Source organism: Pollicipes pollicipes, unplaced genomic scaffold, assembly GCF_011947565.3.
Source record: "Pollicipes pollicipes isolate AB1234 unplaced genomic scaffold, Ppol_2.1 Scaffold_4740;HRSCAF=5597_pilon_pilon_pilon, whole genome shotgun sequence".
Classification (NCBI taxonomy): Eukaryota; Metazoa; Arthropoda; class Thecostraca; order Pollicipedomorpha; family Pollicipedidae; genus Pollicipes; species Pollicipes pollicipes.
The window spans coordinates 16,663,874-16,677,160 of NW_023596545.1; the positions used below are offsets into that span (position 1 = coordinate 16,663,874).

The 13,287-nt window shown below is 55.6% G+C and overlaps 2 protein-coding genes across 2 annotated transcripts in view; both read left to right on the forward strand.

Moving 5' to 3' along the window:
- LOC119097997 (puromycin-sensitive aminopeptidase) overlaps positions 1–4,630 on the forward strand; it is a 21,804-nt gene extending 17,174 nt beyond the window's left edge. The window contains exons 9-12 of the mRNA XM_037220930.1: positions 2,828–2,975; positions 3,485–3,602; positions 4,149–4,256; positions 4,508–4,630. Coding sequence (XP_037076825.1) covers positions 2,828–2,975; positions 3,485–3,602; positions 4,149–4,256; positions 4,508–4,630 — 497 coding nt within the window. The remainder of the gene's footprint in view (positions 1–2,827; positions 2,976–3,484; positions 3,603–4,148; positions 4,257–4,507) is intronic.
- On the forward strand, positions 599–10,901 carry LOC119097999 (metallophosphoesterase 1). The gene is made up of 8 exons (XM_037220931.1): positions 599–685; positions 5,040–5,201; positions 5,516–5,699; positions 6,250–6,391; positions 7,082–7,269; positions 8,286–8,371; positions 8,652–8,924; positions 10,006–10,901. The coding sequence occupies exons 2-8, from the start codon at positions 5,085–5,087 to the stop codon at positions 10,207–10,209; spliced, it is 1,194 nt and encodes a 397-aa protein (XP_037076826.1). The 5' UTR covers positions 599–685; positions 5,040–5,084; the 3' UTR covers positions 10,210–10,901.
- Positions 10,902–13,287: the final 2,386 nt, after the last annotated feature.

Consider the following 13,287-nt stretch of genomic DNA (forward strand, 5'->3'; position numbering starts at 1 on the left):
AACGGGTTCAGCGGCGAGCCCGGCTTGTCCCGGCTTGTCTATGAAGTGAGGCGCCAGCCATACCCTGAGAGGCTCAGACTCCTTCAGTTGCCCTCACTGTACTATCGTCGTCGCAGGGGAGACATGGTAACAGTGTACCAGCTGTTTCACGGAGGCATGTCGCTATCGGAAGAGGAGTTCCTGACAAGGCACAACTCGGAGGTGACAAGAGGACACCAATGGAAGCTCAGAAAACCGCGAGCTAGGACTCTCGTCCGTCGTAACTCATTCAGCATGCGGGTTGTCAACGACTGGAACGCTCTTCCACACCTGGTCGTGTCGTCGACCTCAGTTGAACAGTTCAAGTCTAGGCCTGATACGCACTGGGCTGACATCATGTACGACGTCCCACACGTCCCATAATTTGAGACTGTTTGGTTGCCGGACCGGGAGCCTGACGAGACCGGGACCTACAGGCCTAGTGGCCTTTTACAATTCCCGATCACCATAAGGTAAGGTATGATTAAGTCCCATGATGACGTCACAGCGTCGCTTATCCAAAATGCAGTAATGCAGGGCTTGGGGGGCGGCAATTTGTGACTGAAAGGTTGCCTGGACCTGGACGGTATCTGGCCGGGGAGCCGGTGGCGGTCAACGATAAGGCGAAAATATGTGCATTAGAAAGGTAACCGATTGCACGTTCCAGGTAAGGATATGTAACAGAGCCATGGCTGAGCACGTTTTGTATCATGGACTCACTGGAAAGCTAGTGCCATTACTCTAGGAAACTACGTGAAGTTCACCCAAGCTACGAAATTAGTGTATGGGATGCTTGGTGATCATTATGCACATAAGTACATTATGCGGCAAGATCAAATTGCTCGTCAGCTGGTGCTTTTATCACATTTAATTCGATGAATAATCATGCAACAAATTTTGTTGTGGACATCAGCTTACCCTCTCACAGCTTACCATCATAGAACAGCAGGTATTGGTTAGGTGTAGGTCTGTTACACGGGAGGCACAATGTCAGGCTATTGTGATAGTTCAACCAGCATGTGCTTTTCAGGGTGGAGCTTTTGCAAGCTGTTGATTGATTGGCATGGTGGCTAAATATGGTGTCTTGATGTGGTAGGAATATGACATGGAATATATGGTTATTGAGAAATGATTTGATATGTGCTAAAAGATGAAGTTGATTATTTTTAAGTCCTAACTTACAAGTTATTCAATAAATTTATTTTGTGAAATGAAATGTGGGCTTGCTGAATGACATGCTGCAATGGTTTAATGCTCAGTTTTGTTATCTTCACCCTTAATGATGGTTTGTGCATTATAACTAATGCAGCAGCACAATTTGATTAAGGTATGAAACCTAAAATTCCCTCAATTGCATCCTTGAGATTGGTACTTCAATTTCAGATGCTGCACTATAAAGCACATCATTGAGCTTGAAGTCCTTATCCAAACTCAACCTGTATAATGGATGTCTCAGCTCCTGGTGCACCATCCTCAGAAGACCCTCCTACAGATGATGTCCCTGCACCTTCATCAGAGAAGTCCTCTACAGAGGATGCTCCTAGACCATCAGAAAACCCCTCGATGGATGCTGCCCCTGCACCTTCATCAGAAAACCCTCCTATAGATGATGTTCCTGCATGCCCATCAGAAAATCCTCCTACAGATGATGTCCCTGTACCCTCATCAGAGAAGTCCTCTACAGATAATGCTCCTAAACCATCAGAAACCCCCTCTTTAGATGCTGCCCCTGCATCTTCATCAGAAAACCCTCCTACAGATGGTGTTCCTGCACCCTCATCAGAAAATCATGTTGTAGATAGTGTCCCTGCACCTTCATCTGGGAACCCCGCTACAGATGATGCCCCTGTAAAGGAACCTTCCATACAAAATGCACCTGCTGACCTGTCTGCAAATGAGGCCTCAGCAATACAATCAGGGAATGCTTCCAAAACCACTGTGCCTGCCTCACATACAGAAGAAACACCTATAACTGGTATGCCTGCCACACCCATTGAAAACTCTTCCATAAAAGATGACCAAACTACGCCCTTGGAAGACCGTTCTTCAAAGGGTGGACCTACAGCACCATCAGAGGATTCTGCAAAGGGTGCCCCTTTTGCACCAATGGAAGACCCAGCCAAGCAGAATGTTCCTGCTGGTGTTCCCACCAATGATGCCCCAGTCATGGCATCAAGGGATGCAGTTGAAGCCAATACTGGTGCTTTGCCCATGGAAGTTCATTCCACAAAGGATGCAGCTGCAACACAATTAGGCGGCCTCTCCCGAGATGTGCCTGCTGCTGCCTTGGAAGATCCTGTTGCAAAGGATGACACTGTTTCTGCTTCTGAAGATCCTGCCACAATGGATGGTGCAGTCCTTTCTGTGGATGAGCCATCTACAGAGGATGCACCTAGCCAGCCTGTGGACGAGGTGGCAGCAGTAGATGACCACAGTGATGTGGATCCGTCCTCAAAACCGTCATCCACCACAGATGCCTCCATTTTACCTTTGAAAAGATCGTCTTCGGTGACCCCTGGCAGTCCACCTTCAAAGGGACCGTCCATCACGGATGCTGGCGACCACGTGTCAGAAAAGGCATCGGCGGAGGAAGCCCTATCTCCATCCCCCACCGAAGAGCACTTCGAACAAGAGACCTCAGATTTATGCTCAACCGAACCGTCCGCAACGAGTACCCGCGACCGAAATTCAAGAAATTCATCGGCAGGAGAAGCCACGAATCTCCGCTCCGACGAGTCCTGCGCAGCGAACGCCCCAGACCCCATATCAGGCCAACCGTCTGGCGAGAATGCAGCGTCGCCGGCCTCAGGCGAGCCGTCGGACGAGCCCCCGGACGAGCTGTCTGACCTGACGGACCTGTCCGAGCTGTCGGAGCCGCACGTGTACGACGCCACGCGCGCGGTGGTGCACGCCGTGCTCTCCCGTGCCTCCAAGCTGCTGGACGACGGCGCGCTGCCGCAGCTGCAGGCGGCACCGGGCGCGCTCTCCGCCGCCGGCCTGCTGCTGCGCCGCGTGCTCGAGGCGGCGCGGTCGCTACGTCGAGTCGGCGGCCGGTGCCGTGCACCGGCTGCTGCCGCTCGGCGTGCGGCTGGCCGAGCACGTGATGACGGTGCCCGAGTGGCGAGGCGTGGAGGCGCGCGCGCGCCGCCTGGCGCACCGCGTCATCTACCGCACCTGCGCCGAGCTGGGTCTGGCGCCGCTGCAGCTGGAGGCGCGACGCCTGCTGCGCCTACTGCGCCGACGGCCGCCCGAGCAGTGGGCGCGCCAGGCGCTGGCCGAGGCGGCCGCTGAGCTGGCCGAGCGCCGGCCGCCGGCGCGCTACCCCCGGCGCCGATGCCGACCGCGACGCGCAGGAGACGGCCGAGGCGGCGCTGGTGCAGGCCTACCGCGCCGCCTGCCGCGCCCTGCTGACAGAGCCGGTGCCGCCGCTGGCGCCGCCCCCGGCCGACGGCTTTGACGTGCGCAGCGGCGTGGCGACCGTGCACGACGTGGTGCGGTCGTGGCGATACGCCATCCGCTGGCGCTACTGCGTCGACTTCCTGCGCTCGGAGGAGGAACGCCTGCTGGCGCGTCACGTCTTCCAGGTGGGCTGTGGGAGCAACTCCAAGGACCCTGCGGTGCACTGCAGCAGCTCTCGCAGATTACTGGACCCAGTGTTTGATTTTTCTTTTCTTGTACTTGATTGCAGAGCCATGATGCCGAAAGCAAGTGGAGTGTAGGTTGGAGCATTGGTGTGTTGGAAAGGGTTAAAAGCTGTTCCGTTCCTTAGAGATAATCGGGGCGGTTTAAACGTCAGACACAGACCACAAACTTCATGTGAAGGAACGAAAGCGTATTCCGAATAGCACCAGGTACATGCCGCGACATACCTATTGGCAGGAGTATAAATTTTGAAGAAAATGAACACGACTTAATTTGGATTATTGTAGAAAATTAAGTGAGGTAGTGTTGTCCATAACTTAGTAGTGTATGGCTGCCGTTCGCCCACCCTTCTTGTTTGGATGATATGTACCCAGGATGACATTCTTGTCACTTCACTTCATGCACAACTAAGCCGGATGCTGCGTTCGACCATAAAGGTCGTCTTCGGGTACCGCACGCCGCTGCTGATGTTGGCGCTCTTCTTACAGGTCCGCTTCAGTATCCCAGAACACCACCAACCGATCCCGAAGGCTGTCGCATACGTGTTCTTCTTCCTCACCGTGCCGAAGTCGCAGTTCTCCAACGCTCCCGTGGAGGTAATACCGGCGCGACCCGAGGCCCTAGCTCCTGTAACGCGTGACTGGCGTCAGCTGTCTCGGGACCAGGGTCTTTTCCTCAGGGGGTCGCATAACTCGTGTGATTCCAATAACTGATTTGTGAATGTTGGTCTTTACATGCGAGGAATCGCAATTGCTGCTACATCACATTTGCCACGAATGCAGTCATCACCAGCCGTTCTTTCCTGAGATTGGAGCAGTGCCAATGTCGCCTCCCCTTGTCTGGCCAGGTATTCTACATGATGGAGACCAGTCGAATGCGACACGTGCCGGGGAAAACCAGTTTCCAAGAGAAGTGGCTCATCGACATCGTCAACGTCAAGCTGAAGTTCTGGCGGGAGATCAAGTTCTAGCTTGCAGCGTGCAAATGACTCGGTCGACGGCAGTTCATGCTTTGCCGTGACAAATCAATGTTTCTCGCAACGAAGTTGGGAGTAGAGCGAGACCACGAAACGAATTTAGTAACTCCGGCAATGACAAGGCTATGGGCGGTATCCTCCATTTATCCTTGAGCGTTCCTGATAACCCTATCCCAAGATACCTTGATCGTTGTGGGTAAATTGGTTGTGATTAGCTCGTCTTTGAAATGTGCCTGTTTTCAGGCTGTCCCGGCGCACTCCGTGTGGTGAACGTTACACCTACAATACACAACATATGCACGTAACCTCTGTAGCATCCCGCACTGAAGAAAAGTTGGCCCGCAGCGCTGAGATGGCCGGCGGCCGTCAGTGTTACGTCGTTAGTACTGCTTTTCTCCGCCAGAGTCGCCAGTGAGCCACGATGATCAGCTGACCCGCAGCCGGTGAGATGGCTGGCGGCTGTCAATGTCGCGTGGTCGGCGTGTTCGCCGCCAGTCTGCTGGCGTTCTGCGTACTGTTGTTGCTATACTGCGAGGTCTTCCACCACTATGCGGTGCTGGCCCAGGTTAGCCGCCCTGCCCCTCCGCTCCGCGTGTGACGGACGATCCGAACCGTCAAACACGAGCATATGTAACATGCACATATCACTATAGTGCTGGTGAAACTGGTCAGCAACTTTGTTGGCAGACAAACTGTCTACGTGTGTTATGTCCCACTGGACTTTGTGCGGCAAGCCGCAATTGTTACCACTCAATTCTGTGAAAGCTTCGGCCTTCCCGCCCACCGTGTCGTCACCCTGCTCTGCCTGCTGCCCTTGGGCGACGCCCGCTGTGTGTCCCGCCGCCTCGGGCGCGCCCTACAGCGTGCTGGTGCCGACAGTGCGCGTGGCCGGCGCCGCTGTCCGCCGGCGAGCCGGGCCTGCGGCTCATGCTGCTGGCCGACACGCACCTGCTCGGCTCGCGCCACGGCCACTGGTTCGACAAGCTGCGCCGCGAGTGGCAGATGCACCGGTCCTACGTGTCGGCCGTCACGCTGCACCAGCCGCACGCGGTCGTCTTCCTCGGTGGGCGCCCGCTCCGGGCAGCTGGTCGCTGTCGTCAGCAGCCTGACCTGCTGCCTCCGACTGTCTAGCCGTGTCGCCGCCGCTTCAACCTGGCGGGTGTTAGAATCACCACGATCAAGTCCATGCCATCGGTTCTGTCGTTGGCACGGCGTACTCGTTCTTATATTCGTGGCCTCAATCAGAATCATCGTCAGAATCGCCATCAGCAGTTAGTTGCCTCATTCGGCAGTGAGTAGTCATTTAATGCAGTGAGTCAGACGTAATCTTGCGACAACGATGATATGGGCGTCAAGTTAAGGTAGACCACTTTCAGTATGATCGATGGGGTTTTGACGGGCTAGAATGAAGGGAATATAGAACTCTCGGCTCAGAACGGCCTATCGCCACGCCGTTCGTTAGCCTGCTGTGGTAAAGGAGCACAACAGCTGCCCAGTACCTCGTCATATGCTCACAAAATGCAAGAGAGGAGTTTGTTCCGGTGAAGTTGGGTGTTGTCTATATGGGCCGCGGAGCTGCGTGAGTGGACCGTCAGCGTAGTCTGGTGACCCAGGTGACCTGCACGACGAGGGCAAGTGGAGCGGCCCGGAGGAGTTCCAGGAGACGGTGCGCCGCTTCGACAGTCTCTTCCCCGTCTCCGAAGGACTCCGTCGGCTGGTGGTGGCTGGCAACCACGACATTGGCTTTCACTACAGGTGAGGACGGCGGTCCGTCGCTGTGGATGGCTTTCACTACAAGTGAGGACGGCGGCCCGTCGCTGTGGATGGCTTTCACTACAGGCGAGGACGGCGGCCCGTCGCTGTGGATGGCTTTCGCTACAGGTGAGGACGGCGGCCCATCGCTGTGGATGGCTTTCACTACAGGTGAGGACGGCGGTCCTTCGCTGTGGATGACTTTTACTACAGGTGAGGACGGCGGCCCGCCGCAGCGGACCAGGAGCACGTGGGAACTAACTTCAATGGTTTCGCTTTGAGTCCATCGCCCTGTTAACATTATGCTTGTTTTGTGGGAACAGGTTCTGAAATCAGCTTGATCATGGCGATTGATGTTCGCCCTGCCAGTACTCCAATCCGAATATTAAGTTTACGGCTTGTCATTCCGGTGCTGCCCCAGATCCAAATAAGACACGCGCTGCAGGCGACCCGGAACGGTGTTGCTGAATTAATTTTGAGCGAGATGGAACCATTTGGGCCAATCCTCCCCAAAGCTGAAAACGCGGCGGATTTGAACGCCTTTCCTTTCAGAGCTGAGGGACCGTGAAGCTGCAGCATCTGCGGACGCCACGTTGGCAGCGTGACCGTGGGTGTCGTCTTATCACGTGTTGTGCGCGGTCAGTGGCGCGCCCTGCGCCCGCCTGCCGGTGTGTGACGCGTCTCTGCTGTCAGCGCGCGGCCGCATCTCTGGAGCCGGTTCGACGCGGCGCACAACACGTCAGGGGTGACGCTGGTCTCGCTGGCGGAGCGCGTCCACCTGGTGCTGATCAACAGCGTGGCGATGGAGGGCGACCGGTGTCAACTGTGCGCCGCCGACCGGCAGCTGCGGCGACTGCAGGTCGGTGTCAGACGCGTCGGAGGTGTCTTGGCGGTCAGGGCTGGGGATTTGTAGAGTGTGTTAGAGAAGCATGCATTCCTCCGGTCTGGTTTGCGCATTTGACAGACAGTGCGTATCGAATGGTTTTTCTACGCAATGAGACTTCTGTATTCTCGTCGTATTCCTTGGCCATGGAAAGTGTTGGGAGTCGTTCAATCATGTGGCCCTTGTACGTGGTCATTCCGGCCGTAAGAAGAATACCTCAAATTGTACGGTAACTGTGTAAAGGGACCCTAGCTTTCGTACCCGCTGCCACTAGCTGTCTCCAATCATCATCATACAAACGGGCGGTTCCTGGAGTCTCGGCAACCGACGTCCGTCGGTCCCGGCGACCGACCGACCTTCCGTCCTCCTATGCGGGCCGACCATCCTGGGCGGCCCGGCCCTCCTACGTCCTCCTAGCGCCCTTATTCCGTTGCAGCCGACCGTACTTCCGTCTTCTAGCAGGCCGACCATCCTGTCGGCCGGGCCATCTCCGTCACCTCCTAGCGGCCGACCATCCTGGCGGCCGGCCATCCTCCGTCCTCCTAGCGGCCGACCGTCTTCCGTCCTCCTAGCGGCCGACCATCCCGGCGGCCGGCCATCCTTCGTCCTCCTGGCGGCCGACCGTCTTCCGTTCTTGCAGCCGACCGACTTCCGTCCTCCTAGCGGGCGACCATCCTCCTGGTTGCCGGCCGTCGTCCGTCCTCCTGTGCCGACCCCTGATACCTGTCCGTCCTTCTCCCCCCGGTCTGGTTAGTCCCCTGCACAAATGTGGTCCGCTCCTCCAGCTCTAGGGGGGATGCCGATTGAGCCTGGTGCGGCTCGCCTTCACTTGTAACTTCAAGATTATGCTGCCATGAGGGCTGGAAATACGACACGCTCCCTTTGTGGTTCAGAGATCTGGCACTGTGCCACCTCGCTTACGTCCCTGCCGCTTAGACCAACAGCTGCCCGTTGGGTCGAAGCCGTTGTGTCTGGTACGTTGCCGTTGCATACAAGCGTGGCGGTATGTTGCAGAGGTGCTGCGGTGCTCTGAAGCGGCCGACTCGCAGTGCGCCGCCGACCTGCCCACACTGCAGTACAGTCGGCCGATCGTACTACAGGTGAGGCGGCCTGTCACCAGCCGACGACGACGGGCCGGGGCATGCGGCCGGCCCCACCCCGGGGGCGGGGGTGGCGCCGCTGCACTGTGTCCAAGCAGATCAACGCGGCGCTCTATGAGGCGCAGTTGTACGTCGCGACGGTCATGTATGTCTTGCTGTGCCGACGGTTTGGTGAGCGCTGTTTTGGACGTGGCGCGCCCCAGTTAGCGGAGCGCGCTCGCCGCTGTGTGCAGCGCGCCGCACCGACGGACTGACCAGCCATGCGTCCGCCGCGCCGCAGCACTACCCGCTGTACCGCGCGTCGGACGCCCACTGCGCCGGCCCTGACGCGGCCCCGCCGGCCGAGCGGACGCAGCCGTTCCGCGCCGGCTGGGAGTGCCTCTCGGCGGCGGCGAGCTCGGCGATCCTGACGCGGCTGCGGCCGCGGCTGGTGGCGTCTGGCCACACACACCACGCCTGTCGCACCGAGCACCGCACGCCGCTCGGGCCCGTCACAGAGCACTCGGTGCCCTCCTTCAGCTGGCGCAACCGCGCCGACCCGTCCTTCCTCATGGTGAGCGCGTCGGCGGGCTGAGGCCCGGTCGCCTGGCACCGGTCGGGTGGTGGGGTGTACTGGGCGGCGAAGAGAGCGACCACTCTGACAGGCTTGTGTGCGTACCCTATATAGTATACTGCATGACAACCCAGTGTGATAATGCGCTGACACCCAAAGGCAACTGGCAGGATCTCGAAGAAAAGGCGTTGTAACTCACAGCACAACAAAAAGGCATATCCAAATTCTGAGGTATTGTGGAAATATGTTGTGGACTTGGCTGTTAAAAATTTCGGCATGCTTGCACCAGTTGTTAAGTTGTGGCACAAAGTCGTCAGGAGCCCTCAGACCCCGCCTGGCGCGGATTAAATGACGGCTCCTTGGAATTGCGCCGTCGTTCACCCTTGGCTCAGGGTCTAAGCACCAAGCTTTGCCTAGTTATGCTTAGTCGCTTACCGTGCTGCAAGCCGAATGGTTTGCAAAGACGGCAGTGTGCTCGGTGAGTGCCTGTACAGCAGAACCCTATGCTTTTGCGCCAGACTCAGCAAGCAGGCCTTGCTGCCGGAGTGGGTTATATTCCCTCATACTTTTTTAGCCAGGGGGGACTGTGAGTTGATCATTTTGGTACTGTAGGATGCCGCGACGTGACTGGCCTGTGCCAGATCCACGCTCGGGTTGGATGACAGCGGACGCTTTTGCCGCCGGGTCACGACAATGGCCCAAGCAACGCGCTCACGCTCTCAGACTTGCACCCAATGCCGCCGGATTACGAGCCCAGCAGACTCCCCCCCCCCCCTTCTTCAGACGACATTCGTGGACAATTGAGACTAACGGGGCCCGCATAGCCCATTCGGAAAATAACTGTTCGGTGCATGCGATGCAGTTACCATCATCCACCAGCAGCAATGCCCGGTATAGTTTTAACAAGCAATGAACAACATAGTGGTTGCCAAGACATAACCTTGTGAAACCCGTCATCGCTCATGCCGGCCGTCCCTCGACTAAAGACTCCTCATGACTGAGGCTCATGACTCGCTGGTTATGCGGCCCCAGGCGGTCCGTCTGGTGGCCCGGCCTCACCCTGCGCACGTGCCGCCCACAGCTACGTGTGAACGCCGACTCGCACGCGGTGCTCAAGTGCTGGATGGCTGACGAGCGGGGCGTGGTGGCGCTGTACCTGGTGGGCGTGCCGGCGGCGCTCGTGCTCAGCTTCGTGGTGACGGCTCGGCGCCGCGTCATCCGACGCTGGAATGGCCCAGAGGCCCGCTCCGGGACGCTGCCGGACAGGCAGGGCAAGCAGGAGTGAGGTGGCTGCAGAGGCCCTCCCCGGCCGCGGCAGCCGGCCGCCAGCGCCGGAGTAGTCCGGCTTTGGCGCTCGGCCGAACGAGATCCGGATCGGGGGAGAGGAGGGGGAGGCATTTGTGAACCTACGAAATGGCTACTAGTCTCCCCATTGTGTGGTTGCTGGCGTGCAGATCGGTATGTAGAATCATTCCCGTGTGAATTTAAGTTGCGTCGTGGAATATTTAACGCCGCGCCCTTGCGTAGTTATTGTAGAACAAATACGTGCTCCCTGAAAGCTTTATGGGCGTGGAGTTATGGATCATGTTAAGATTAGCAGTGTGAAACTTGTCCCTGGAATGGGCATTGCTACTACCCGATTTCTATCCAGTGTTGTTTTCCCTGTCCCTTTTTTATTAACTTTCAGCTTATTTGTGCAATCTGGCCACCTGCCTTGTTCATAATCCGATCACAGTGAGCTGTGCGGTGTTATTTTGTCATTGGCGGGAGCTGATTCTACTGCCATGTCTCGTATGAACAGATCCGTTAAACGCGATAAGGACACGGGATCCAACAGCTGTGATGGTGGCGTTTTTAGGATAATTGCGCGATCGATGACGTGTCAGTGCTAACACATAATGTGTATGTGGCCGCTTACACTGAACTGGGCGTGTCCTGGGCTTTAAATGGTGAGCAATAAGACGCGCCTTACAGTGAACTCTTCTCGTATGACATAAGCGAAGCGATGTGGTCTCCCAGGCTGTGCAAAGTCCCCGCGACTTCGCAGTGGAGTAATCGCGCCACGCGGGGGCGACAACCGGCCAGCGCGGATCTGTATGTGTGACCTTATCTACAGCTGGTTTCAGCAGAGCAGGCTGGTGTAAACATCCGCTTCACCGGCCCCTCGTACCCCATAAAAGCTGGGGCGACTCTTTCAAGAGCGCGTGCTCTGGCTCGGGAGTGCGCTATCAAGTGTAACTGCCATACCCTCTGTGTCTGATTATTGGCATTTTATGATACTGTCGTATGCTCGCCACCATGCTATAGCCGCCTGCTCCGAACACACCAACTGGTTTGAGCCGCGCTGACTATGCCAACTTTTTATAGATGGCGATAGGCGGTGAGCCCTGAGGTACCATTCGTACCACTAAGCCGGTAGTTGTGGTTGATCTCACTTCTGAAAGGCTGCATGGCACCTTTCTTCCTCAACCCTCGGCCTGATTCGCCATTTTTCATAACGCGGACTGATCGGGGGGGGGGGGGGGGCGACGCGACTCCCCCGGGCGTTTTAGCTAAGCAAGACAGAGCGTAACAAAGCGCCACCAGTCACTGAGATCTTACGATTAGCATTAATTCCTCGTATTCTTAGGATAATAATCGACCCCATAATGCCGGGACAAAAATCGAATTTCCCAGGAAATCGTTTTACATGTTTGCAACACCATACATACGAGACCGTGCCTCGTGGCGACATCAAGCCTATAGGGCGTGTTCCTTTCTCAATTTTGAGCAGAATGGTGTATACGTTTATGTGTTTTGAGCACATGTTTACAATATTTAAGCATTTGATATATGCTAATGTAACGGTGTCGGCCCGCCGCGCGCGTTCCGCGGTATCGCCGATTGCCGCCAGCTGGCCGTGCCAAGATGTACATCGAGGCGCGGTGTTGAAAAACCGTCGCTGCTTCGAGACTAGGGAAGCTAGGAGCGCGTTTTTGATGCCGAAACATGCGCAATGGGTGCCCCATAGACTTTTGAAAATTTGGGCGCATCTGCACGGCATGCTGGAAAGGTATCCCCAAAAACCCTTCGGAAGGTCAACCCTCCTCTCAGGGTGGGGTTAAAGCTTGCATTAATGCTACGGGCGTCCAGAACGAAATAAACACGATTGCTCACTTATTCTCCTCCCCGTCAGAGCTCGCATGTTGCTGGCGCATCGGACGTCGGTGTGCGTTTGCGTGTAAGATTGCTCGTAGATGATGGAAACTTACCTGAGGGAGGGCACAACGTGCCTGCTGAGGGCGTGATACCCGAAAACCAGTGCTGAATTTTCCTATTCATTTGGGGGAATAGGCCTCCCCCCAAATTTAGGCTTCAGCCCCTGCAACTTTGGGAAGGAAAATGGCCGAAATCCTGGGCAACCCGTTTTTTTGACACACTTTTAGGGGCAGGTTGAGATATTTTCACTGTTCAGCCCCCCCCCCCCCCAACTGATTTTGCGAAACGAAGCTAACCTCTGCGGAAAACCCTAGATGCCAAAGATTTCGACGTACGTCCGAAGGCAGATCATTCGAGGCAGCTCTGCCGCCCAGCACGGGTGTCAGTTGTATTATTTTGTATGGGTCACTGCCTCCCCCCAATGTCAAATTTGGCCCCCAATGGTGAGTTTGGCCCCTAACTTTCTGGGGGATAAGTACACACAAAACGTTGGAAATGGATAATTATATCAATTTAAAGAAGAATTTTACTAATCGTTTCACAGGTAAAAGGCACAAAGAAAAATGCTACTTCTGATGTCATGTTCAGTTAAGTGCAGCTAACTCACCTAATCACACTTGGGTGCAACTTCACGTTCGTACTCAGTTTACGTGATTTTTTTCTGGTTTCCCAGCATGCTGTATGCTGCATGCTTTTAATCACACGATTAGTATGTCTTGTTGACACTGGCCTAGTTTTGCGCTATTGTTTGGGCGTTTGGTATTAATCAGCGATGTTGTAATTTCTGTAGACAGCAACAAATCACATTGTTTTAGCAAGACGCCTCATCGTAAATTTAAGATAAACCGGTCGATTTTCAGCACCCAAAAACGTGGCCAAGTTATTAGCCGTCTACGCTGAGAAGAAGCATTGAAATTTGTCAACCTTCCTCTGTGACACTTTGATGATGTAGCACATGGGATTGCCCATGTTTATACAAATTGCTGTCCTCATTTAAATGCAGTCGCGCAACCAGAACATTGGCAGAGGGAGGGGGCATAGGGTTGACAAAATGCCCCCTGATAGTTAAATCCCCCCCCCCCTCCAAAAAGGAGTCGCCAGGCATGGTTAACTTGTTAGTGAGAGCATGTTTTTCATTTACTTTCACTTATTCCTCCCATAGCTG

Excerpts from the sequence above, each read along its gene's own strand:
- LOC119097999 (XM_037220931.1), top strand. The coding sequence starts at position 5,085 with ATGGCTGGCGGCTGTCAATGTCGCGTGGTCGGCGTGTTCGCCGCCAGT. Across the intron at positions 5,700-6,249 it reads GCACGCGGTCGTCTTCCTCG|GTGACCTGCACGACGAGGGC; the intron begins GTGGGCGCCCGC and ends CTGGTGACCCAG. Across the intron at positions 7,270-8,285 it reads CGGTGTCAGACGCGTCGGAG|AGGTGCTGCGGTGCTCTGAA; the intron begins GTGTCTTGGCGG and ends GGTATGTTGCAG.